This window comes from Cynocephalus volans, chromosome 3 (genome assembly GCF_027409185.1).
Source record: "Cynocephalus volans isolate mCynVol1 chromosome 3, mCynVol1.pri, whole genome shotgun sequence".
Lineage (NCBI taxonomy): Eukaryota > Metazoa > Chordata > Mammalia > Dermoptera > Cynocephalidae > Cynocephalus > Cynocephalus volans.
The window spans coordinates 11128921-11156649 of record NC_084462.1 but is presented as its reverse complement, the minus strand read 5'-3'; the positions used below and the strand labels follow the sequence as shown (position 1 = coordinate 11156649).

At 42.0% G+C, this 27729-nt stretch overlaps 1 protein-coding gene across 1 annotated transcript; it reads right to left on the bottom strand.

Annotated features, from left to right (window-relative positions):
* Nucleotides 1-311: 311 nt before the first annotated feature.
* Nucleotides 312-27503, bottom strand: ZNF667 (zinc finger protein 667). Its single transcript, XM_063088615.1, has 4 exons — nt 27343-27503; nt 10225-10351; nt 7935-8027; nt 312-3147 (listed from the first exon to the last, which is right to left on the bottom strand). The coding sequence occupies exons 1-4, from the start codon at nt 27475-27477 to the stop codon at nt 1568-1570; spliced, it is 1935 nt and encodes a 644-aa protein (XP_062944685.1). The 5' UTR covers nt 27478-27503; the 3' UTR covers nt 312-1567.
* Nucleotides 27504-27729: the final 226 nt, after the last annotated feature.

Genomic DNA, 27729 nt, shown 5'->3' with positions numbered 1-27729 from the left:
AGCCTCCTCTGTGCTGTTTGCTCACCCATTTGCTCCACGTGGTGAGTTTTTATGCTTACTTATAAATCTAAACGGACAAATTTAAATAGAAAGTTAGTTGTTCTGTTATCCAGCATGCATACTCACTCCTCACAATTTTGGTTGTTTTTTCTCAGTTGTGGTCAAAGTTAGAATGACCTAGCCATTGTGGACATACATTTCACCAAGTCATTTTAACAAGGTACAGGTGTTCTCAAAAACAGCTTTTAAAGAAGGAAAACTTACACAGAAGAGTCCAACTATATATAATTACAAAAAACCAAAAACCAAAAAAAAATCTTTGATTTTATTTCTTACATATTTTTGCACAAGCTGGAGCAAGGGGACTGAAAGCTATTATATATGGTGAACAGCTGACAGAAAGAGAGCCCAGATTTAGGGTTTTCCCCATGTATTAGTCAGCTTGGGCTGCCATAACAAAAATACCATAAACAGAGTGGCTTAAAGAACTGAAACTTACTTCTCAGAGTTCTGGAAGCTGAAAGTCCAAGATCAGGGTGCCAGTATGGTCAGGTTCTGGTGAGAGCTCTCTTCCTGGTTTGCAGATGGCTGCCTTCTCATTGTGCCCTTCTCACATGGTGCAGAGAAAGAGCAAGCTCTCTGATGTCTCTTATAAAAGCAATAATACCATCATGAAAGCCCTATCCTCACAACTTCATCTCAACCTAAGTGCCTCCCAAAGGTCTTATTTTCAAATACCATCACATTTGGGTTAGGGCTTCAACACATTAATTTTGGGGGGACTCAAACAGTCCATAACAATCCACATTCCACCAAACACTTGTTGCACACAAGCATTACATAAAAATACTGATGTTTATTCACAAAAATACAGACAATTTATTTTCACATAAAACAATAACAAATAATTTCTCCCTGCTCAGAAGTTTCTCAGTCTTTGAGACATCCTTGTTCTTTTCCTGTTAGCCTGTCTCAGGCATGTTAGATTTTTACATTCTGAAGATTATCTATCCTCATATCCATGGAGACAATATGGTAATGACTCTTTGCTCCATGCCATTATGAGTGCTATCTTTACAGCCCTAAAGATTCACTCTTCTTTACTTTCACCCACAAGTTTCTGTCAGCTGAAAGTGGCATCCTGTTTTACGAGGACGTTCCTTACATTTGATAGTTCTAGTTCTGAGGAACAGACTCATACTCTTTTCACGTGACCTTAAATCAGTCTTAAGTCCCATTCACAAAAATGGACTTCACAATTCCACTTTCTTGTGACCAATGAAACATCATTAACACTACACTAGAAATAAAATATCAGTAATTCTTATAAAATAAAAAATGGTCTTCAGTCATAACAACAGATCCAATTTTCTAAGCTTGCCTTAGTTGATTTCAAATCCTCAGGTCAAAAGTCACCAATGACTTTTGCTCTTTGGCTTTCAAAGTGACATCATGAAATGGTCCCATATATACAAAATATATGTTATAGACAAATACCTTTTTTCCCATGCCTCTGACTCTGCTTCTTTAACAGCCTCTTTCTTTACTTTCACGGATTTAAAACCACTTAGGCTTTTTCTTCGGAATGTGTATTCTGATGTCGAATCAGGGATGAGCTCCGACTATATGCCTTCCCACATTTACTACATTCATAGGGTTTCTCTGAAGAATGACTTCTCTGATGTCGAATAAGGTCTGAACCACTGCTAAATGCCTTCCCACATTCATTACACTCATAGGGTTTCTCTCCAGTGTGACTTCTTTCATGTAGAATAAGGGATGTGCGCTGACTAAAGGCTTTCCCGCATGTTTTGCATGTATATGGCTTCTCTCCGGTGTGAATTCTTTCATGTTGGGCAAGGTGTGCACTCTGACTGAAGGCCTTCCCACACTGATCACATTCATAGGGTCTATCTTCAGTATGAATTCTCTTATGTCGAGTAAGAGATATTCGATGACTGAAGGCTTTCCCACATTCTTCACACTGATAGGGTTTTTCACCAGTATGAATTCTCTGATGTTCAATAAGAAATGACTGGCGGCCAAAAACTTTACTACACTTATTGCATTTAAAAGGTTTCTCTTCAGAATGAATGTTCTGATGTATTTTAAGGTTTGCAGTTCCACAAAACATCTTCCCACATTCCTTACATTCAAAGAGTTTCTTTTTCTTTTTATGAACTTTTTGATGTTGAATAAGGGATGAATGCCGATTGCAGACCTTCTCACATTTATTGCATCTGTATAGTTTCTTTCCATTGTGAGTTCTTAGATGCAGAACAAGGGTTGAAAGCCGCTTGAAGACTTTCTCACATTTATTACATTTGAAGGGTTTCTCTGAAGTGTGAATTTTCTGATGAAGCATAAGGGGTGAAATCTTATTAAAGGATTTCCCACATTTTCTGCATTTATAAGGATTCTCTAAATGGTGCCTTCTCTTCTGTAGACTCTGAGATAAGACCTTCTCACTTTCAAGGGTTCTCTCTCCAGTATGAATTCTTTTATGTATAACAAGGACTGATTTCTTTTTGAAGACTTTCCCACATTGATTGCATGTATGTATTTTCTTTACATTGTGAATTCTCTTATGAAGTAAAAGGGATGACATCCGACTGAAGGCTTTCCCACATTTTCTGCACTGGTGGATGTTCTCAACGATGTGAATTTTCTGATGTGTACTGAGAGATGGGAATTGATGCAAGGCCTTCCCACAAATAAAGGTTTCCTTTCCATCATGAATTCTCCTATGCAGAATAAGGGTGGTTTTCTGATTGAATTTTTTCCTACATTTATCACATTCATGGATATTTTTTCCATCATGAATTCTCTGATGAAGAATGAGGGATGAGATCTGTCTAAAAGCTTTTCTACAATTACTGCATTCATAAGGCCTCTCTCCAATATGAGAATTCTGATGAAGTTTAAGAGATAAGCTTCGACTAAAGGTTTTCCCACAGTCATTACATTTTAAAGATTTCTTCCCTGAATGACCTTTCTTGGGTTTTATTAGGGCTGAATTTTTGTTGTGGCCCTTCTTCCCTATGGGAACTTTTTGTTGTGCAGAAACTGGTTTGTGATAGATGCTTTGCCCAGACTGGTTGCATTGATTTGGAGGTAACTTCTTGGTCTCGCACTTAGGCCCTGAGTCTGAAAGACATCAAGAAATTAAATGTTTGTTTCCCTGTGCGGGAAAAATGAAGTTTGTATAATATAAATGCAGTCACTGTCCACCTCAGTCATAATAACCATGATACTAACCAGAACAATAACTTTTTAGTGTCTTATTATTGTTTCCATTACCATACTAAGGGCTTCTCAGAAATATTTAATAACTGGAATTCAGGGGAGTTTGCAATTTGAAAATGAATAAATCAAAGTTTTATTTATAGGATAAATTTTATACCATATACCACATTAAACTCCATAGGTTATTCATTAGATATTTTTATCATATGAATTGTTTAGAAAAGGCAAATCTATATAAACAGACGTGATTGCCTGGGGCTGGAGGTGGGAAGAAAGATTAACTGTAAATATGCATGAAAGATCTCACTGGGGTGATGAAAATATTCTAAAACTAGATTATGGGGATGGTTACACTACTTGGTAAATTTATGAAAAATCAATGAATTATACTCTTAAAAGGGTGAATTTTATGATATGTAAATTATACCTCAATAAAGTCATAAATTTTAAAAATGTATTCCTAAAATCAAATCTTTAAAAAAACCTAGTAGTAATTAGAATCGAGCATTTAGATATTTAGAAGGGTAAAAACTTAACTCAGAAAAGTAGGAAAAACTCTAAAAAAAAAGGTAAAGTACATGTGTGGCACACTGATTATAAATTTGAGTGTATATGGCACAATAAACAGAACACAGACTTTAGAACCATGTTATTCAATACAGTAGCCACTAGTCATGTGTAGCTACTGAGCACTTGAAATATGGCTGGTCTGATTTGAGATGTATTATGAGTATAAACACACACCAGGGCCGAGCCCGTGGCGCACTCGGGAGAGTGCGGCGCTGGGAGCGCGGCAACGCTCCCGCCGCGGGTTCGGATCCTATATAGGAATGGCCGGTGCACTCACTGGCTGAGTGCCGGTCACAAAAAATACAAAAAAAAAATAAAAATAAAAAAAATAAAAAAATAAACACACACCAGATTGTGAAGACTTAGTACACAAAGAAGTAAGTAAAATATTTCATTATAAAAATATTGATTACATGTCATAGTATTTTGGATACACAGGTTAAATAAAATATATTATTAAAATTAATTTGACCTATTTTTTAAAATTTATCTTAACATAGATACTAGAAAAATTTTAATTACATATGCGGCTCACATTATATTTCTACTGGACAGCTGTGCTTGAAAAGCATACTTGGAATTTACTGAAGTGCTTGTCATTTACCTGCATCACCATGAAAAACTCTCTTTACCTTTTATTACTATCAGCATTATGTTCTTTGAAATGCAGATATAATTACCTACCTCACAGTTTTTTTGTGAGAATTGAAAATAACATGTACAAAATTTCTGGCACATACTATACCTTCCTATCTGCCATTCCAGTATTAAAAAAATCTGAGAGCCAAAGCTTTCTTTTCTTTTTTCTTTCTTGCTTTTTTTTTTTCTGTGTGTGTGTGTGTTTGAACATTTGGAACAAAACCCCCTGAAGTACAATGAGGCTATTCATAGCCTTCATTTATTGTATATAGGAAGCTAACCAGTTACATTTTTTTGTGGAAATATTAATGTATTTGATTTGGGTGTATTGCTCCAACCCCTACTGTGTGTGTTACACAATATGACCTGTTTACTTTTCTAAAATCTGAACAATTTTGAATATGAAACACATCTCACTCCAAGGGTTCTAGAGAAAGCTTTGTGGACCTGCAGTTGTTTAATATCTGGCAGTAGCTACCATTATAGTTATTATTAGTAGAAGTATCACAAAATAATCTGGCAAAAATGGAGAATGAAAGAAGGGAGATAACTGAAACTTTCACAGTGAAGCTAGTGGCATCAGCCAGACAAGAAATCCAGGATTTATCCTATAATCTTTTCTGCCTCATATTCCATAAGTCACATAAATTCTGCTGCTTCTCCCACCCACATTTTCCTCAAATTCCTGCCTTCTTTTTTTTTTTTTTGCATCTTCTTTTAATCAGGATCTCACTCTTTCTTGTGTCGAATACTAACATATCCCATTAGCTCCTCTCCCTGTTTTCAATCTGGAAGTCCCTTAAACCACAGCATATACCAAAATTAATCCCAGGTAAATTAATTATTAGTTTAATATTAAAATATAAAACAATTAGCAACAAACTAAAATAAGATAATATGGAATATATCCCAAATTCTAGAAAGCAGACAAATTTCTAATTATAGAAATAACACGAGAAATTACAATGTGAATGACAACACCTTCAGCCACATGAAAATGAAAAAAACTTTCATATACCCAGATAGAAAAATAAGAGGTAAGTAAAATAAAAAGCCACAGGACAGAATACGGAAATATTTGAAATAAAATGGGATGTCAAATGGTTAATGTCTTTTCTATATTAAAGTTAATTACAAAAGCTAAAAAGAAAAAAAAAGAAGTATGGTCTACCCAGTGTACATAGACCAGTGTGGATAACCAGTATATCCATATGGGCTCAACAGGCAAACTGCCAGAGCTCCAAACCTTGCTCCAGCACTTCCTGGATGGGAGATCCTGGGAAAGTTATTTAACCTAGGACTCCGACTCTCTTCTGTCACATGGGAATGACAGAGGTTCCTACAAGTGTTGTGAGGATTAAATGAGATAATGAACTTATAGGCCTTCACAAAGAACCTGCACATAGTAAGTCTGCAATAAATGCTGACTGATATTAACTTATTTTAGTAACTTAAGAGAAAAGTTTTAACAACAGTATCCACTACCAGTGAGTATGGGAATCAAACTGACACTATAATCCCATTACTGTTGATGGCACTGATTTGATAATTCTTTTTTAGTTATACTCATGGCTATAATTTATTACAGTGAAAGGATACAAAGTAAAATCAGCAAAGGGAACAGGTTAATGGGGCAAAGTCGAGAGGAAACCAGGCATGAGCTTCCAGGAGTCTTCTCCCCCTGGAATCACAAGGGCTACGCTTCATTCCTCCAGCAACAAATTGCAACAACATGTGAGTTATGCTGTCTACTAGAAAAGCTCAATGGAGACTTATGCCCAGGTTATTTATTGAGGGTTGGCAATTTGACAATTCTTCTGAAAAGCAATTCAGAAGTATCCAGAGTATGAAAAGTAGTTCTACCCTTTGGCCCAGTGATCCTACTTCCGTGATTCAAACCACAATGGCAAAACCACTTATGTGAGGGGTCTTCAAAAATTCATGGAAAGATTCATATCATCTTTTAATTCTATTATTCCACATAGTTTTTGAAGTACTCTCATATAGATATGTTGAGATTAATAAGGAATTAGAATCTAAATGGAAAACAGGTCACAAGAGTCTACTAACAGAACATTTCTACTAAAACAAGTGAAAAAAGCAGAAATATATGAACTTTATGATAATAGCCATGAAAATCAATTTCATGAAATAAGCAAGTACAGTTATCAGTGATAAATATGTGTAACTGTTTTTGTCTTTCCTTGTTCCAAACTTTATGTAATGTAGCTAAATTTCTTCTATAACTAAAAAACCGAATTTTAATGAAGGACATTTCTCCTCCTTTCACGTTGACGTGAAGATGGTCCTTCCATCTGCCGTCTGGCTTCTTCTTATTACACACTCTTAGAACTTGGAAGTCACCAAAGTCAGATGCCTGAGTTAGTGCCCCTTCCTCCCAGCTTACAGCACTCTGCTGGTCCCTAGCTCCTAGAACAGCATGTCCTGTCCAAGCAGAAACTCTACAAATGCTACTTAAAAAAACAAATAAAAGAAGGCCTAACATGGCCAACCAAAGGGCATGTAAAGGAAATGAGTCCTTGAAAAGTAGCCAAAGAACAGTTGTGTAAAAAATTAACTTTTTTTTTTTTTAAAGCATGCAAAAATGATGCAAATTTGAACATTATCATGGTTAGTGTTATCACCAGAGAGGTTGGAATACACTTTCTCTGAAGGGAAATGTAAAAGAAACACAGGCGAGGGATAGGTGTGGATGACAGTGGGAGGAGCTGAGCTTCTGGATACAGACTGGAGTCTGGGCTTCAAACCCAGCTCCACTGACACTTCCTAGCTGGGTGACCTTGGGTAAATCACTGAACCTCTCTAAACCTCAGTTTGCTTATCTGTAAAGTAGGGGTAATAATAGCACCCACCTTATAGAGTTGTTGGGAGGAACCTATACTTAGAAGAGTGCCTGATACCTAGTAAGGGCTTATTAAATGTTGGTTATTCTCCCACTAGGACTCATACTTAAGTGACCTGCATTCTCTGTGTAAGCCTGGGGTCTTTGAGGTGGGGGCAGGGGGCTCTCAAATAACATCTTAAAGAGGTTGCCACCTCGTAATCACATGGGCTCTTACACAGAATGCCTACTTCTACACTGCAATAGACTGAATGTTTGTGTCCCCCCAAAATTCACCTGTTGAAATCCTAAGCCTCAAGGTGAGGGCGTTAGAAGGTGAGGCCTTTGGGTAGTGAATCAGGTTGTGAGGGTGGAATCCTCATGCATGGTCTGAGTGCCCTGATAAAAGAGGCCTGAGAGCTCCCTTGCCCCTTCCACCATGTGAGGGTAGAGTGAGAAGGTGCTGTCTATGAACCAGGAAATGGGCTCTTACCAGAAACTGAATCTGCCTTGATCATGGACTTCCCAGCCTCCAGATCTGTGAGAGAAATTTCTGTTGTTCATAAGACACCCAGTTTATGGTATTATTATAGCAGCCTAAACAGACTAAGACATATGCTTCAGTTCTGTCACTCACCAGGGCCCGGGCGCTTTCTCACTGGCTCCACTATCCAGGGCGCTTTCCCTTTCTCCAATAAGGTGATCACATTTGGCCTCCGAAAGGAAAGACCTGCACACAGGACAAACATGGGAAGTGACCACAATGTGGGCAGCACAAAAGTCACAGCCAAGCCCTTGTCAAAGAATAAGGGTTTATTAGCATGAAGGAAGCACAGAGGATGTGAAGGGCAGCTGGAGAATGGAGAGTGTAATATTGTGATTTATAATAAGAAATCAATATTTGGTCTTTATTTGTTTCCTGGCATTTAGTTCCTACAACCCTTCAAATCTCCAAAGTGATAAACGTCTTTTTGTATGCTAATGAGATAACTGGTGGCTGGGGGCTCTTGGAAAGCCTCTTGATGGGGACTGGTTGCCAGGGGAACCAATCACATGATTAGAGGGTGAAACTTTCAGCCCGACTTCCAGTTCTCCCTCAGGGTAGGGGAGAGGGGTTGAAGGTTGAGCTGATCACCAATGACCAGTTATTTAATCAACCTTGCCTATGTAATGAAGCTTCCACAAAAACCCAAAAGGACTGGATTCAGATAGCTTCAAGGTTGCTGAACATTTGGAGGGTGGCACCCCTTCCCTGATACCTTGCCTTATGCATCTCTTCCATTTGGCTGTCCATCTGTATCCTTTGTAATATCCTTTATACTAAACCAGTAATTGTAAGTACAGGGCTTTCCTGAGTTCTGTAAGCTGCTCTAACAAATGATAAACCTGAGAAGTGGGTCAAAGGAACCCCCAATTTATACTTGATCAGTCAGAAGTTCCAGAGGCCCACACTTGCAACTGGCATCTGAAATGGGGGATGGTCTTGTGGGAATCAGCCCTTAACCTTTGGGATGTGATGCTATCTCCAGGTAGATAGTGACAGAATTGAATTAAATTATAGGATACCCAGCTGGTGTCCACTGAAGAACTGCTTGGTATGTAGGAGAAAACCTCCACACATCTGGTGTTGGAGTGCTCCGTATTGAATGGTGAGCTTGAAGGTAGGAACAACAGTTTGGTTTTTTAAATCTCATACAGGGAGGATGAAAATACATTTATAGCCAGTAGAGTTGTTCTAATTCTAAAAAGCCAACTATTTTCCTGAAAATTGGGTCAGACACTCTTAAGGCTGTTTATTAAGCTGTTGTCTTTAAGCTCTTGTCTTTCAGCTCCAACCCCCACGCTTCTAAGATCTGTTTTGTGATGCCAGGGCTCAGGCTTTGCAATCTACACTTCCCCTTTGCCAGCTGCTTCCTGTCAATGTCCACCAATAGCAGCTCTGTTGGTTTCAATTTCTGGTTTTATTTTTTCCTGCACTCCCAGAACTACCCTCAGCTCACCACTTCAGAAGTATAAACCAACCAAGCAGTGCACCACCTCCTCCTTCAGAAGTCTGAGTTCTGGCTCTATAGGGCCCTTTCTTTTACTCCTAAAAACCCCAAACTCTTTCCTTTGGCCTTCCAGCCCAAGGAACGGTGGCAGCATCCAGCAGTTACACGTCTCTGCATTACATCACTGTCCACTAGTCACCTTTTAACAGCATCTGTTAAAACAATTTCTTATATTAAATTCTCTTAAAATGACTAGGTTATACTTAAAAGGTTACATACAGAATTTCCATATAACCTAACAATTCCACTCCTAAGTATATACCCAAGAGAAATGAAAACATACGTCCACACAAAAACTTGTACATGAATGTTCACAGCCAAAGAGTGGAAACAATCCAAATGCCCATCAGTTGATGAATGGACAGAGAAGATGTGGTCTATTCACATAACGGAGTATTATTAGGCAATAAAAAGAAATGAAGTATTGGCACATGCCACAACATGGATGAACCTTGAAAACATGCTAAGTGAAAGAAGCCACATACTATGATTCCACCTGTCTGAAAGGCCCAGAATAGGCAAATCCATACAGACAGAAAGTGGACTAGTAGTTGCCTAATCTTTGGGGAGGAGGGGATGAATGGGAAAGGGGAAATGAAGTGATTGTGGTATCGGTTTGGGTTTCTTTTGGGGGTAATGAAAATGTTCTAAAATTGATTGTGGTAATGGATGAACAGCTTTGTGATATACTAAAAACCACTGCATTGTATGCACTATGTGGGTGAACTGTATAGTATGTGAATTATATCTCAATAAAGCTGTTAAAAATAAAAAGAAATAAAAAACTCGAGTGGCTTCCATTTTCCCGACTAGACCCTGACTGATACAGGGCCCTCAACAGGCTGATTCTGGATTATGGCGGAAGGAGAGCCTTACCGAGTGAAACCAGGTTCCGGTAGTTCTCTAACATGACATCTTCATACAAATCCTTCTGAATGGGGCTCAGGCATTCCCACTCCTCCCGGGAGAAGTAGATGGCCAAGTCCCCAAATGTCACTGGTGCCTGAAATGGAAAATCACACGTCCATTCACCAAGAGCTTGTGCTTCCACACATCACATGGTATCAGGAAACATTCAGGAAGCATTTGGGGTTCTGAGGCCAAAGGGGGCAGGTGTCTTAAATAAATTAAAAAACAATGTGATGACATAGCTATTACTAAAGACTATGTTGTATAACAAAGCATAGCAACTTGGATCTGCTGGGCATTTACAAAATCAAGTCATTTTTCTAAGCACCCAATCATACTGGCTCATTTAGTGCTCACACTAACCAGTGATGGGGCACTACCGACAGGATCACAGTATGTTACGGATAGACAAGGAAACTGGCCCAGAGAGGTAAGGTAACTTACTAGAGGTCTCATAGCTATTATGGAGGTGGTGGGGTTCAACTTGGAGAGTCTGGCTCCCACTTCAAGCTCCCAACCTAACGCTCTCTAAAGAGCATGTCAATGCAAGAGTACTTCAGAAAGTTCGTAGAATAGAATTAAAACACAACATAAATATTCCATGAACTTTTTGAAGTACCCTCATATGTTGCACATGGGTAAATGTTTTTTGAGCATGTAATCAAGGTTACTAACCATTGACCTTAACATGGGGAGACCTTAAAATAGGGCGACTATCCTGGACTCAACTTGGTTATTGGTTGTTGCTGGCTTAAAGGTGGAAAAAGGGGGCCACATGGAAAGCATGAGAAGGAACTAAATCCTGCCAATATTCAGCAAGACTGGAAGAGAACCTGATCCCCGAATGAGAACGCAGCCAGCCAAGACCTAGATTTCAGCCCTGTGAGACTCACAGCAGAGGACTCAGTAATTCCACTACCAGGCATATACCCAAAAGAAATAAAAACATATGTCCACACAAAAACTTGTACATGAATGTTCACAGCAGCATACTCATAACAGCCAAAGAGTGGAAACAACCCAAATGCCCATCAATTGATGAATGGATAGACAAGATGAGGTCTAAACACAACAAATTTATTCAGCAATGAAAAGAAAGGAAGTACTGGCACATGCTACTATGCCATGCCTGGGCTCTGACCCACAGAACTGTGCAATAATAAATGCGTGCTGTTTTGAGCTATTGAATTTGTGGTTAGTTTATCATAGTGGTGAGTGGGAGCTAATGCATATAACTCGGAGTGCAGAAGCATTTGTTATGGGAAATTGCATTTGTAGAAAAATACTTGATCACCTACAGGGCTGAGGTATGCAGATCACAGGAGGCTGACCATGCCTCCTCACGGCCCTCACTCCAATGCATTCAAACTGAATAAAAGGGCTATGTGGTTCCTCCTTGACTTGGAACCTTAACTAGAGAGATTTCCTCCATGTATATATGGGCTTTACAAGGAAAAGCAATGTGAAAAGATGAGATTAACTCCGCGGCACACGTTGAATCCCTCTGCCTCAGAGGTCTCACTTGGGCATTCATCTCCATCAAGAAATCACAGTGGCTCTTTTTCCCTCCAGGGAAGGTATTTTTCCCAGCACTGACAGAGCCCCTGGAGATGATGAACGAGCAGGAGAATGGTCACATGAGCACTGAGAAGAATGGAGAAAGGGCTGCTGGGCCCTCCTCAGGCTCCCAACCTCCGTGGTGATGGGAGAAAATTGGATAACGGTTGTTGGATGGGTCTTTCACAGGCAGGAATTCTCCATGGAAGGAAAGCAAATGGTCCACATCTGACAAAACAGAATGTTCCCAAAGTTAGAGGATTCACCACTTACCTTGGATTTGGATTTCCTTCGTGCAGCAGGCATCCTTTCCAGATTCAGAGAGAGGAACAGTGCTGGTAAGGCGGGGCTGGGGGAGAAGAGAGTTCATGAGGCCAATTGGGCCTTTTGGGTGGTTCAAGAGTCCCCAAGCCCCTCACCTGGAAACATACATACATGCCTACAAAAATGGAAGTCAGAACATCTGGCACATTCCTTTCCTCTCTCAGGGTCAGGAAGGACACAGCCAACACTGTCTGTTCCTAAGATCACAGCAGGCTCCTGATCAGGAGGCAAATGAGAAGTACTCAAACACCTGGCGTCCATCTGACAAGTATTTATTGAGCATCTACTAGGTGTCAGGTGCTGTCCCAGGTTCCGGGGAAAGCGCAGTGAGTTAGAGTGGAAAAGTACCAGCTTTTAAGCACCTTATATTCCAGTAGGGAAAATAAGTCCATACAGACCACAATTATAGCTGAGATCATCTCTATGAAGAAAAAAGGGCCAGGGCTAGAGAGTGATGGGGTGGTTAGGGAAGGCCTCTCCAAGGAGGCAACATTGAGCTGAGGTCTGAATGCAGTGAAAGTGTGAGCCATATGGGTGATAGGGGAAGAGCATTCCAGGTAGAGGTATGACAGGTGCAAAGGCCTTGTGGCAGGTGCAGGCTTTGAGTGTGGAGGGAAGCAAGGTCAGCAGGCCAAAGCAGAGTAAGATGGGGGAGGAGGTGCCTGAGGGCAGGAGTGGCCAGTCCATGAAGGGGGTGATAAACAGTTTGGACTTGATCCTAAGTGCAACAAGACATCATTGGGGGAGAGCTGGGCAGAGGAGTAACATAATACAACTTAACACTTAAAATCTGGGGAGTGGCTATGTGGCAAATAAACTGTGTGTGTTAGCAGGGGACAGCTGATGAGGGGATTCATTGGACAGCTATGTATAAATCCAGGGGGAAATGCTCGTGGTGTGGACCAGGGTAGGAGGAGTGAAGGAGGTGAGATGTGATCAAATATTACCTCCTGAAAAAAGTCCTCCTCTACCCAACTAAAAGAGTCTAAAGGAGTCTCTGTCCTGAATCAGTCTATACCTGCACTGTCCAAGATGAATGCCACTAGTCATATGTGATAACTGAGCACTGGAAATAAGGCTGCTGCAACTGAGGAACTAATTTTAATGATTTAATTCAATTTACTATTAAGCAATATTTAATAAAATAAAATTTTAAATAATTGGTAAACTTTTAATTAAAAATAATTTGTTATGAATGTAAAATGAAAAACTGATACTTGATACAGTTACTGTAAAACTTTTAAGTACGTTTGGAACAAGTTGGGTATGTGACTCTACTTTTCCAAGGGTAAATTTTGTAAAATTTAAGTACAGATCAAGTATCTCCAGTGAAAATTAAGTGTCCAGATTGAAATGGGCCATACATATAAAATTTGTATGGGATTTCGAAGACTCAGTATGAAAGAAAGAATGCAAAATATCTCACTGTCAACTGTTTATATTGATTACATGTTGAAATGGTAATATTTTGGATAAACTGAGTTAAATAGTGTCATTGAAATTAACTTTAATGATGAATGTTTCTTTTTACATTTCTTGCTGTGGCTACTGGAAAATTTAAAATTACATGCCTTAAGTTATGTTTCTGTGGAATAGTGCTGCTTCATAATATAGACTCTATATTTGTGTATTATTTTGTTTTCTTCATAGCACTTACTGATCTCTGAAAAAAGCTTGCGTGTGCATGTGTTTATGTGGTTAATATGCCCTCCTCCCACAATGATTTGGCCTTGATGAGCAAAAAGGACCTTGACTGTTTTGTTCACTGCTTTACTTCCAGGGCTGAGAACTCACCTGGCACAGAGCTGGAGCTCAATAAATACTGTTGACTAACGCAATAACTACGACCTGAATGTGCTACCTTGTGTGCTGAAACTGAGGTGGAATTCAACCATCTTATCATGTAACCTCATCATAGAGAAACAGTTCTGCGGGCAGCCCTTCCATAATCCTCTAACTTATCTTTTGGAGGAGGGCAGAAATGAGGCCAGACTTTGTATTTTCCTCATTGTGGAAAGCTTGAAATCTAGAGAAGAGTAAAAGAATAGCACAATGAATGCCTGATTACTCTTCACCAAATGTAACATTTTCCATATGCTTAAAAAAAAAATTGTTTAAAAGTTGTAGACATGATGACAATTCAGCACACACCTCTGAAGAATGCCATCATTACACCCATGTGCCAACCACAGTGGCTACATCCCCCAAAGCTCTTTTTGTGACTTTTTATGAAAAAGGTACAGGAAGATGCGGTCTTGCAAATGGAAATATGGACGCTTGCCTCTACAGATGGTTTCTTCTTCCTCTCCTGGGGGTGGGAAAGCCATGCTTACATTCACAGTTAGATAACAGGTATGTTTTGATGCAAAATATGAATCATAACATGACCTTGTACTGTTTAAGAGAACCCACTCAGAAGAATGCTTGGTTTATTATGCTTCTCTTTGTGGGATAAAGCAATAATAACAAGTAACAGTAATAAGTAATAAATACTAAGATTAATTATTAACAAGATTAATAATTACTGAGTACTTACATGTGCCAAGCACCACTCTGAGGTTTATCATTTTAATTCTCACACCAACCACGGTGGCAAGTACGAGGGTATTTCAAAAAGTTCATGGAAAAATAGAATTAAAAGACAATAGGAATCATTTCGTGAACTTTTGGAAGACCCCTTGTACTATTATTAATGCCATTTATCCGATGAGGTAGTGGAAGCTCAGAGAGGTAGGAATCACTTCTCCAAGACCATAAGGCAGAAAAGTGGCAGAGCCAGGGTTTAAACTGGGGCATTTGCTCCAGATGCCTGGCTCTTACCCATGCTGTGCTCTGCTCTCCCCTCTGCCCAGGTGTGAGGAAACAAGCTGTGCAGAGAGCAGCCAACACAGCAGGCTTGAGGCTGTTCTCCTGAGAGAGGCCTGCATGTAAAGCTGGCCCTGAATTGGTGTCTGGGAACCTGGCTGGAAGACAGTTCCCTATCTTGATATAAAACCTTCTCTGAGTAATAAGAGTAGCCCACTGTGCCTCACTGTTTGTACAAAAATTATGACTTATACTGAACATCTGCTTTCCTTCTGGAAGTCTGAAATCACGGCACAGGCATACCTTGTTTTATTGCACTTCACTTTATTGAGCTTCTCAGATACTGCATTTTTTACAAACTGAAGGTCTGTGGCAACTCTGAGTCTGGCAAATCTCCTGGCGCCATTTTTTCCAATAGCATGTGCTCACTTCGTGTCTCTGTGTTACATTTTGGTAATTCTCACATTTCGAACTTTTAAATTATTATTATATCTGTTATGGTGATGTCATCAGTGACCTCTGATGTTATTACTATAATTCTTTTTGGACATCACGAACCACACCCATATAAGATGACAAACTTAGTCAATAAATGTTGTGTGTTCTGACTGCTCCATCCACTGGCCCTTCTGCAGTCTCTTTCCCTCTCCTGGGCCTCCCTATTCCCTGAGACATGACAATATTAAAATTAGGCCAATTAATAGCCCTATAATGGCCTCTCAGTGTTCAAGTGAAAGAACTGCACATCTCTCACTTTAAATCAAAAGCTAGAAATGATTACACTTAGTGAGGGAGGCATGTCAAAAGCTAAGACTGGCTGAAAGGTAGGCCCCTTGCACCAAATGGCCAAATTGTGAATGCAAAGAAAAAGTCCTTGAAGGAAACTAAAAGTGTTACTCCAGTGAACACAAAAATAATAAGAAAGCAAAAACAGTCATACTGTTGATATGGAGAAAGTTTGAGTGGTCTGGCTAGAAGATCAAACCAGCCACAACATTCCCTTAAGCCAAAGCCTAATCCAGAGCAAGGCCCTAACTCTCTCTTCAGTTCTATGATGGGGGAGAGGTGAGGAAGGTGCAGAAGAAAAGTTGGAAGCTAGCAGAATTTGGTTCATGAGGTTTAAGGAAAGAAGCTTAAAAGCTTTCCATCTTGTAAAAGTGCAAGGTGAATCAGCAAGTGCTGATGCAGAAGCTGCAGCAAGTTATCTGGAAGATCTAGCTAAGATCATTGATGAAGGTGGCAAAACAACAGATTTTCAAAGTAGATGAAATGGCCTAATATTGGAAGAAGATGCCATCTAGGATTTTCATAGCTAGAGAGGAGAAATCAATGCCTAGCTTCAAAGCTTCAAAGGACAGGCTAACTCACTTGTTAGAGGCTAATGAAGCAGATGACTTTAAATTGAAGCCAGTGCTCACTTACCATTCTGAAAATCCTAGAGCCCTTAAGAATTATGCTAAATCTACACTGCCTGTGCTCTAGTAATGGAACAACAAAGCCTGGATAACAACACATCTGTTTACAGCACAGTTTACTGAATATTTTAAGCTTACTGTTTATTTTAAGCTCACCCTGTATTAATCTGTTGCTTATAACAAAGTACCTGAAATTGGATACTTAGTAAGAAAAGGAAATTTATTGCTTAGTTTTGGAAGTTGGGAAGTCCAAAGTCCAGGGAACACATCTGGCCTTGTTGGTAGTAACAGTGATGCAACAGTCTCACATGGCAGAATGGTAGAGCAGAGAGATAGCTCCTCAGGTGCTCTCCTTTTAAAGCCCTCAGAACCACACCCATGACCACCATTAAATCATTCACATGGCAAGGTCCTCACAATCTAATCACCTCTTCAAGGCCCCACCTTTCAATCAGCATAATAGGATTTCCCAACCTCTTAACACTGTCACAGTGGGGAACACAGCCTCGAACACATTAAACTTTCGGGGGACACAATTCAAGCCACTGTGGACCTGCTGCTCAGAAACAAAGATTCCTTTCAAAATATGACTGCTCATTGACAATGCACCTGGTCACCCAAGAGCTCTGATGTAGATGTACAAGAAGATTGTTGTTTTCAACATCCATTTTGCAGTCCACAGATCAAGGAGTAATTTTTACTTTCATGTCTTATTATTTAAGAAATACATTTTGTAAGGCTATAGCTGTTATAGATAGTGATTCCTCTGATAGATCTGGGCAAAGTAAATTGAAAACCTTACAGAAAAGACTCACCATTCTAGATGCCATTAAGAAATTTCTAATTCATTGGAGGTCAAAATATCAATATTAACAGGGGTTTGGAAGAAGCTGATTCAAACCCTCATAGATGACTTTGAGGGGTTCAAGACTTCAGTGGATGAAGTAACCGCAGATGTGGTAGAAACAGCAAGAGAACTAGAATTAGAAGTGGAGCCTGAAGATGTGACAGAATTGCTGTGATCTCATGGTCTCATGTTAAAACTTTAGAGGATGAGGAGTTGCTTCTTATGGGTGAGCAAAGAAACTGGTTTCTTGAGATGGGATCTACTCCTGTTTGAGATGTTGTGAACATTGCTGAAATGACAACAAAGGATTTAGAATACTATATAGATTTAGTTGATAAAGCAGCAGCAAAGTTTCATAGGATCGACTCCAATATCTTGAAAGAAGTTCTACTGTGGGTAAAACGCTATCAAATGGCATGGTATATTACAGAGAAATTTTTTCATGAAAGGAAGAGTCAATCAATGTGGCAAACTTCACTGTTGCCTGATTTTAAAAAATTGCCACAGCCACCCCAACATTCAGCAACCATCACACTGATCAGTCAGCAGCCATCAACATTGAGGCAAGACGCTCCACCAGCAAAAAGAGAACCTGCCAAAAGCTCAGATGATGACTGCTAGCATTTTTAACAATATTTTTACATTAAGGTATATACATTGTTTTTTTAAAGAAACAATGTTATTGCACACTTTAGTGTGAACATAACTTTTATACGCACTGGGAAACTAACAAATTCATGTGACTTGCTTTGTTGTGCTATTTGTTATTGGGGTAGTCTGAAACCAAACCCACAATATCTCTGGTGTATATCTGTTGTGTGAGGCAGAGGGTGCCTACATGACCAGCTCACAATAACAAACCTGGACACTAAGACCCTGATGAGCATTGTGGGTAGACAACATTAAACATGTTGTTGTTATAACTCATTACTAGGGGAATTAGTGTGCCCCACGGGATTCCACTGGGAGAGAATACCTGGGACCTCATGCCTGGCTTCCTCTGAACTTTGCCCCATACAACTTTTCCCTTTGCTATTTCTTTACATCCTTTGCTGTAATAAATCATAGCTGTGAATACAACTATAAGCTGAGTCCTGAGAGTCCTCCTAGCAAAATGGTCAGACCCGGGAGGTGGTCTTAGGGACACTGACATGTGAGCCAGTAAGAGGTAACTGCCCTCCCCACACCCCTTGGCTGTATCAGCCTCACAGGGGGACCAGTGAGAAGCTGGTTCCAAGGTGGGGCACAAGATCAATGCCCTGGTCCCAGCAGGAGGCAGCTACAGGTGGGACTTTCCAACCCCTCAGGATGCCGCCCGAGCCACAGCCCACTCCTCTGGCACTCTCACTGGACAAGTAGGGGCAGGGTCCCCTGAGGTTGAGCCATGGTCCAGGAGGGGCTGTTAATTAACACCATGCCCCACACATGCAACACCACGCTGAGGGGATGCCTGACTTGACCTGCCTGGGGCTGGGGCAGGGGGAATGGAGGCCCTGGGTCATTAGTAACTGTGGTAGCAGAGTTATGGCCCCCCAAAGATGTCCACATCCTAATCACCAGAACCTATGAATATGGTATTTTACAGGACAAAAGAGACTCTGCAGATGTGACTAAGGATTTTGGAGTTGGGAGATTATCTTGGATTATCCAGGTGGGCTCAATATAATTCCAAGGGTCCTTATAAGAGGGAGGCAGGGGGGTCAGAGTCAGAGAAAGAGAGATTGGAAGATGTAGAGGATTCATAAAGCAAATGTACCTCACAGGGCCTAGTTTTCCAAAGCCTTGCAGTTTCAAATATTGACCTTGCAAAGGACAGGATGTTTCCCCCAGGGCATTGAGTCTCCCTTGCAAGATAAGAATTGTAACACAGCAAGGCTGCTGGTTCTAAGACAGACAAGTTACTAATTGATATGTAAAGTTACTAAAAAGCTGCTAGAGGGAAAAGGAATATTGGCTAAATCAAGCCTTTGTTAGTGGATCACTTAATTGCCTAACAGAATGCCACCTGACTTGTTTTTTACTGAATGTTACCAGCTTCTATTGTAAAACTTGTTAAACTGTACTTAGCAAAACCCCACCTATGTCTCTTCCTGTAACTTCTTGGTCTGGAGAATAAATGCAGGAATAGAATCCCAATTCGTGGTTAATTTCCCAAATGGAAGAAATGACTCCTCGTGCTTGAGGAAGTTTTGGGATATTAACTCCTTTCTGGGGCTTCTCACTGCTCAAAACAGATGGGCTTTAAGTAATCTTTGGTGGCTCCGTCACCCAGGGGGAAAGGGGTGACAAATCCGTGGGAGGCAAAGCAACAGGAAGATGCTATTCCGCTGACTTTGAAGATGGAAGAAGAGAATACAAGTACCTGTGGACAACATTTTATACTTCTGCCTTTCAGAACTGCAAAAGAATAAATGGACAGTCTGAAGCCATTAACTTTGTGGCAATTTGTCACAGAGGCAACAGGAAACACACACAGTGACCCTTCTGCCATTTCTTTCCAGTTCATGTAACCAACAAACAGTTTTCTTTTGCTTTGTCATTGACCTGGTGCTGGAAAAATGTGCAATTCAGAGGAATCTCAGAGATGGGCTATGGTGAGATGAAGAGACCGGCTGGCGATCGCTGAGGTTGGCCTGTAAGATCACTCCAACAGGGCAGAAAGGAGCCCTGGAACACCAACCAGCCCTGCCTCATGCACAGACTCAAAGATCTAGAGATCGAGGTTGTACAAGGGAGCTTGGGGCCCTGCCTTGTTTTAACCAGGATTGGAGGGAAGGGCCGGGCAGCCGGGACAGTGCTAGTCACATCACTCTGGGGTCAGACCACTTGGGTGTGACAACTGTTCTTAGCTGTGTTACCTTGGGAAAATTACACAACCTCTCTGTGCTGCAATTTCCTCACCTGTTAAATGATAACAATAAGGAATCTACTTCTGAAATTGCTGTGAGAATGAAAAAGATTCAAACTTATGCCCCTCCCCCCACCCCCATGCTGGTGCCTTGTTGCCAGTCCTTAAATGGGCTGCCACAACCCTTCGTCAGTTCCTCACTTCCTTCTGTCTTTGCTTGAATCCATCTTCTCAGCGAGGCTCACCTTAACTCTTCTATTTATAATGCAACCTGCTCTCGATCCCACCTACCCATCACTGCTGCTCTTCCTTACCCAGTTCTAGTTTTGTTTTGTACTTTTTTCCACAGCCATTATCACCAACATGCTACAAAATTTACTTATTATGTCTAGTGCTCATAGTCTTGTCTCCACCCACCCAGTGCATATACCCTGAGTACAGGGCTCTCTGTATATCACCAGTACCTTGGACCAGTGTCCAGCACATGGAAGGGGCTTAACTGTTTGCTAACTAAATGACTGAATGGCTCACAGTAAATACTAACTTTATCATCACTTCTTCAAGGAGCCTTCCCCAATCCTCTTGGCCAGGGTAGGTGCCCTTTGACAGGCACCAGGTGCCACTTCGTTACATGAGAAACACATTCTATTGTTACATTTGCCTTTTGGCTTTACTTCGTCCTCCAATGGACACTGTGATTTGACCAGCATTCTTGTGTGCGTAGCTTGTGACCTTGGGCAAGTTACTGAAACTTGCTGGGCCTTTACCTTCCTCTTTATGTCAGCAAAGGGAGGATGGAGGACTGTTGTTGTGAGGAATGAGATGAAATAATACCACAGTCAGTGCTCAATGGAGGTAAGTCATATTTATTAACATTGTTGAAGTTATTAGTGCTGAGTGGGGCCAGTTCTATGGGCTGTGAGTTTGGGGTAAAAGGTCACATTTACTGTCCTTCTGTTCATGTGCTCTACGTAAGTAAGTGCTCAGGTGTGTTGAATGTGCTCAATACCTGGGTGGCAACGTCACCTCCTCAGTTAATAATGATGATGAGAATGAAAGCTGTGCTGGATACTTTATATGTGTTACACAATCTTCTTTAATCTTTATAGCAAACCTATCATGCAGGGTTCATATTTTTCACCATGGGGATGAGAGAGGGAAGATGATTGTTGTCACAGAGCTTTAACTGATGGAGCTTAGATCTGAGCCCCTAACCACAAGTGGCACAATCTGCCCTCTTTGTGCAGCAGTCTGCACAGAAAACACCTCTGCTGTCCTCCCTGGCAGGATACAACAGGTGTCAATGTGATGAACTGCTTCCTGAAAATGTCCCCATAGTGATAAGCTATTTCCCTTTGTTATATCAGAGTGGCCACAGGATTTGGGGGAAATTGGAACATACGATGTTAAGGTGTAGGAACTGTGGCTCAGTGACAAACTGAGTAGCCTGGCCTTCAATTTTCTGACTGCTCTGAGCAAGGTTTCTCTCATACAGAAAACGGAGACAAAGGGGCCTGCCTGCCTGCCCTAGAATCCTGGACATCTCAGTTCTGGGCTCTCTGTATTAGACCCCAGGACAGTGGTGTGCTAGTGAATGTGTAACAAGCAGCTTGAAGGGGGTGAGGTGGGGTGGGTGATTTGCAGCATTTTGCCAATTTCCACGGTGTAAATATTCTCACCATGGTTGACTATAAGCTACCAAACTGATGCCACTGAACATGAGGCAGGGGGGACACGTGCGCTGGTATGTTCTAAATGATTGTTCCCTCCAAAGCTCATACGGGACCTTGATTCCCAATGTGGTGGTGCTGGAAGGTGGCGCCTTCAAGAGATTATTGAATCATGAGGAGTATGCCTTTATGAGTGGATTAATCCATTAATGGATTAATGGGTCAATGGTTTAATGGGTCATCAGGAAGCAGACTAGTAGCTTTATAAAGAGAGCAAGTGAGCACGCTAGCTCTCACTCCTGCCATTCTTGCCATCTGATATTCCGTGTTACCAGGGACTCTGTAGGGAGTCCCCACCAAGAAGGCCCTCATCAGATGTGCCCCCTGAACCTTGGACTTCCCAGCCTCTGAAACTGTAAGAAATAAATTTCATTTTCTTATAGACTATCCAATTTCAGGTATTCTGTTATAAGCAACAGAAAATAGAATAATACATGCACAATGGGCCTGTGTGACCTGGTGCTAGCCAGCTCCAGCATACTACTGACACAGGGCCTCTCAAAACAAAGCTCTACCCTTTGTCTGGGAATTCTCAAACTTTCAACTAATACCCTTGAATAACAGAGAAGGATTAGTGCCTATCTCTGTGGTCTGAGACGTACCCCAAAGCAACTGCCCCATAACAGAAAACTCTTCTGAAGTCTTTGGTATCATTTTGAAACATCCATGTGAACTTTTACATTTTACTTCATAATAAATGAGTTTTTGATAATATAAAAATCACGTTTTAAATGATTTACTTGATTAGTACATCACTTGGTTTTTCCCATCCAATTACTCTGGTAAAATGGATTGCTCCAGAAGTTGTACTGTGTTTATCCTGCTGTTCTCATTTTAAATTTGGGGTATGTGGCTATTTGCACTCACCCATATACCCCAAATTTAAGAAGCATTCTTGTCCACAAAGCAATTTTCTCCAAGGAACTCAGCACTGCTGGGGAGGAAAGAATAGCGGTTTGATATTAGGTAACTCTGGATTCAAAGCTTGTCTCTGCCCATTACTAGCTGTGGGAAAGCTACACAAAGCCTCCGTTTGCTCATCTGTACAACGAGGGTAGAGAAAATCTACCTCACCCTCTGCTGTTAGGATGTTTATGTGAGATATCTTCAGCAACCAGCACATGGTAATTGCTTGCCTTCCTTTTCTTTTTTAACTCAGTATAGATCAAGCATCCAGGAGACCAAGGAAGACTGAGACTCGCCAAAAAGGCCGGGGTTAGAATTCTCATACAGTACTGGAAAGAGAGAAATTGGTACAACTTCAATGGAAGGCAGGTTGGCAAGGTCATTAAGACTGAAGATACGTGTAATACCCTTTAACCCAGCAACCTCATTTCTGGTATTTGTTTTTGGACATCCTTGCGTATGTGTAAAATGACAGATAGACAAGGATATTCATTGTGGCAGGTTTTGTAGAAAGAGGCAGTACAGTCTCTTGGGAAAGGGAGTAGGTCTAGACCCAGGCTGTCTGGGTTCACCTTCTAACTGTGCCACTCATGATCTGTGTGACTTCAGACACTCTATGTATCCTCTCTGGGCCTTACCTTCCTTATCTATAACATGGGGCAAACAACAGTAATGACTCCACAGGGTTGTGGTGAAGATCAAATGAGTTAAAACATGTAACACACTTAGCGTTGTGCCAGGAAGCAGGACCAGCACTAAACAAATGTTAGTTATATTTATTATTATTACTACTACTATCAAGAGATTGGAAACAACCTAATTGCCCATCAATAGGAAAATGGCTAAGTGAATATTACATGCACATAATGAGACACCATGGAGACCTTAAAAGGAACAAGGTAGCACCATATTACTGATTCTTAACTGGGGGCGATACTGTCCTCCAGGGACACTTGCAATGTGTTGTCACAACTGGGGGATGGGGGTGCTCCTGGCATCTAGTGGGTAGAGGCCAGGGATGCTGCTCAACATCCTACAATACACAGGACAGCTCCCACAAAAAGAATGATCTGGCTAAAAATGTCAACCGTGCTGAAGTAGAAAAACCTGCTCTATGTGAAATGATCTCCAGAATATAGGGTTATGAGGGGGAAAAGATACAGAAAAAAAAACCACAGGATATAAACACGAGTTTAAAAAGGCTCTGGGAGGATAAACAATGAGTTGGTGACAGTGACTGTCCCTGAAGAAGGGACTCGGGTCACATGGCGTTGAAAAGGAATTCTGAAACTCACTTTTTCCTCCCTATGCTTTGGCATTTTGCCTGATGCATGCATAATTATGTCTTTAAAACAAGAAGCAAAGATAAAATAAAATAAAAATAAAATAAAATAAAGGCTGGATTCCCACACACCACATCAGGGCAGGGCTGTAAGCCTGGCCTGTTTTTGAGTCCCAGATGATAGATGGGAAATGGCTTTGAAAGGCACAAAGCTATAGCCTTCCAAGGTGAGTATGGCTAAAATCTGGATAGAAACATGCTTCAAAGAGTACTGGTCACTGGCTTTGCCTCCCCTCAAGGGAAAACAACTGAAGGTTCTTCCTCTCCTGCCCTGGCACCCCTCTGATCCTGCAAGCTGTGCTGGATGTTGAGTTGGGGGCTGGTCCTGAAATACCTGAAAACCAGCCAGCTAAATGGACCAGCAGAGCTCCATCACTTTCAGTCTACTTCTGCTATGCCACCTGTCAAATATTGGAAGATATTTGACACCCCTCCCCTAAACAGGCCAGCCCCAGAGGCCAGAGATAAACATAGAGACTTTCTTCAAAGACCCCAGCACAGCTGTATAGAAAGAACATTGGCTTTGCACATGAATGTCAGGCCTGCCACTTCTCTGCTTTGCCCAGGAACAGATTTGGTTCCTCGCTTGTACAATGGTACTAGAAATATCCCCATTGCAGGGAAGTGCAGCTGTGAGGACTGGTTTTGATAAGACAACGTAGCACTGGTCACTTGCATCCTCCCCTGCCCGCCTTGAAATCAATCTCTCTCATTCCTAGAGGCCCCAGAGGAACTTGGTGTGCCGCAGGCACTCAGAGCTGTAGCTCTCAACCTGCGTGTACATTAGAGTCTCTTGGGAGCTTTTTAATAAATACTATGGCTATGCACCATGCCAGACCAAGTAAATCAGAATCTCTGGGGATTTAGTCAAGGTGTTGCTATTTTTTTTTTTTTTTTTTTTAAAAAAGCTTTCCAAGGTGATGCTAATGGGAAGCCATAGTTTAGAACCACTGCCTCAGTCTCAGAGCCTCAGGAATACGGCTGGAGATATGACTTCTCCCTGTTGAAGCCCACACCTCAGCACTGGAAATCTCTTTGATAAGCTCAAAGCCAAACTCTTAGATTCCCTGATCATGGGATTCCAAAGAAGTCACTGATAGTGGCCATTCCTGGCTCTAGAGTTGACTGAGATGCCCAGGGGAAGCCTGGATGTTGATTCTGAAAATAGCACCTGCCGTCACCCCATTAATCCCTTCACCCTGCTTTACTTTTCAAAATATCTACCACTTGTTATAGATTTTATTTTTCTCTCTCCTATTAAATGCAAGCTCCAGGTGCGCAGGAGCCTTGTCTGTCATGTTGAGAGGATAGCATGGGTGCCTGGCCCATGGATACCTTTCTTCTCATCTCAGAACGATATCCCTTTATTAACTCTTCCCTCCTCTCTTTCCCCAGTCCCCTTGCTTTCTTCCCTATCGTTATACCCTGGGTCTGTCCACAGTGTGCCTACATCACGGTCCTTTACACCGGCAATTCTCAATCAGGATGATTTTGCCCCAAAAGGACACTTGGCAATGTCTGGAGACATTTTTGCTTGCTGCAACTGGGAGGGAAGTGCTACTGACATCTGGTGGCTGCTGCTCAACATCCTGTATTATATTGGACAGCCCCCCTTCCACCCCCCAACAAAAAATTATCTGGCCCAAAATGTCCATAGTGAGGAGGGTGAGAAACCCTGGTATGGACATAGAGATGTTTCCAGACCCCTGTGTTATATGGAACTACCCTGACCTAAACTTTAGGGTTATTTTGTCTCTTGACCTGAAACCTTTACTCTGGGGCTCTTTGGTTTTTTTTTTTTTTTTTTTTGCTTTTCTACCTTTGGATTTTATTCTCTGAGTGTGAAAACCCTAGGGTTACTATGCTAATAATAAAAATAATGACAATTCATATATCATTTCTTTGTGCAAGGCACTGTTCTACTTAATGCTCATCAGAAACCTGACGTTGGTTCTATTACCACTGTTTTGCAGGTGAAACTGAGAGGTGGTGGATTTAAGTGAGCTCTCCCAAATTTACACAGGTAGTGAGTGGTGAAACCAGGAGTCAGTGTCAGGCAGTGAGGCCTCAGAGTCCATGCTCTTAACTCCCCAAGCTACCCTGATTAGGAAGGAGACACACAACCCAGGGTCCCAGGGTCCAGGGTGGACTTTGCCTTCTCCTCAAATGGACATTCATTCAGAAACAGACAACGCAGATGCCTGTCTACTGAGGCGGCACCACTGCTCAATCGGGAGATGGTCAGATCCTCTGCTAGTGAGGACGAAGAATGCCCAGTCCCAAGTTCAGAGACACAAACTCTTCCATGATTCACCACTACAGCCTTACCTCTGCACAGGGCCAAAGAAAACCGACCATTAGCACTACAACAAACATCCACACTTAGGCAGTGCTTAGTATGTGCAAGCTCTGTGCAGGCTGTTATAACTATGTTATCCCATTTAATCTTCCCAACATCCAGGCAGGTGCTATTATTATCCTACTTTAACCAGGATGAAAACCTCGCACAATCAGTTTCACAGTTTCTCAAAATACGCAGTCATGCCTGTACAGCCTCTCATAATTCTCTCCAAAAGGACACCTGTTTGCACAGTTAGTGAGATATACACCAAGATGGCACAATCACATAGTCACACACCACCACATACTCACGACCGTAAAGCCACTGATATTGTGGCAGATCGACGGTCAAATCACACAGTCACCCCAGACTATGATAAACGGCCATATCAGTCTGTCCTACGCACATGCGTTCCAACAACAGAAATCCTCAGAGCCGCACTTACACACCTACTCCCAGCTCCCTACAGGCTCTATCATCTCATACAAAGGCCACAGATTACGTAGTGACATACTCATATACAAGTGGTCCTGAGACACAGCTCCTTTCACCACACAGGCCGACTCCATCGAACAAACACACACAGAGCCACCGACACAACCCCTCACCTCACCTCCCGGCTGGCGCCATTCACCTCAGACTCAGAATCCACTACACAATCACTGGCACAAAACTCCACAGAGTCATAAGGGCACAACTGCACCCACACAACCCAGTGCAGGTGCACAACCCCACGCAATCGTGGGGACAGAAGCCCATGGAATCTCGGGCGTGCAACCGCACACCTTCGGGGGCACATAATCCCACGAAATATCGGGCACACCACTTTACGTAGTCGCCGAGCACGGAAGCCCACGCAGTCTCGGGCCCACCGCCCCACGCAATCCTGGACACGCAATTTCACGCATTAGCGGGCACACAGCTCCAGGCTCTGACAGACACACAATCACACGCTCTCAATCATCCTCACCTCCGTCTTCCCCGGCCTGGCCCCTGCAGCGCCCACTATAGCAACTGCGCAGGAACCTCGTGCTCTCTGCGTCCACAGCGCCAGTTCACTCCGCTCTGGGACCCCCGGGGCCCAGCGCTGCCCAGGACCCCTCATCTGCGCAACACGTACGCGTGGCCACGCCCCCAGGCCACCAGCGGGAGCTCGAGGCCCCGCCCCTAAACAGGGCTACGCGGCGCGCACGCGCTCGCGCTCACACTCACCTCTCTCGGGACTCGTTCCCCCAGACCCTGGCCTGAGTCCCCGCCCCTTCCACACGTAAGAAGTTACGCACGCACGCCCAGGCAATCAGAGTCATCCTTGAGGGGAAGAGGGCGTCACCGTCCAAAGCCACCAAAGCAAGGCCCC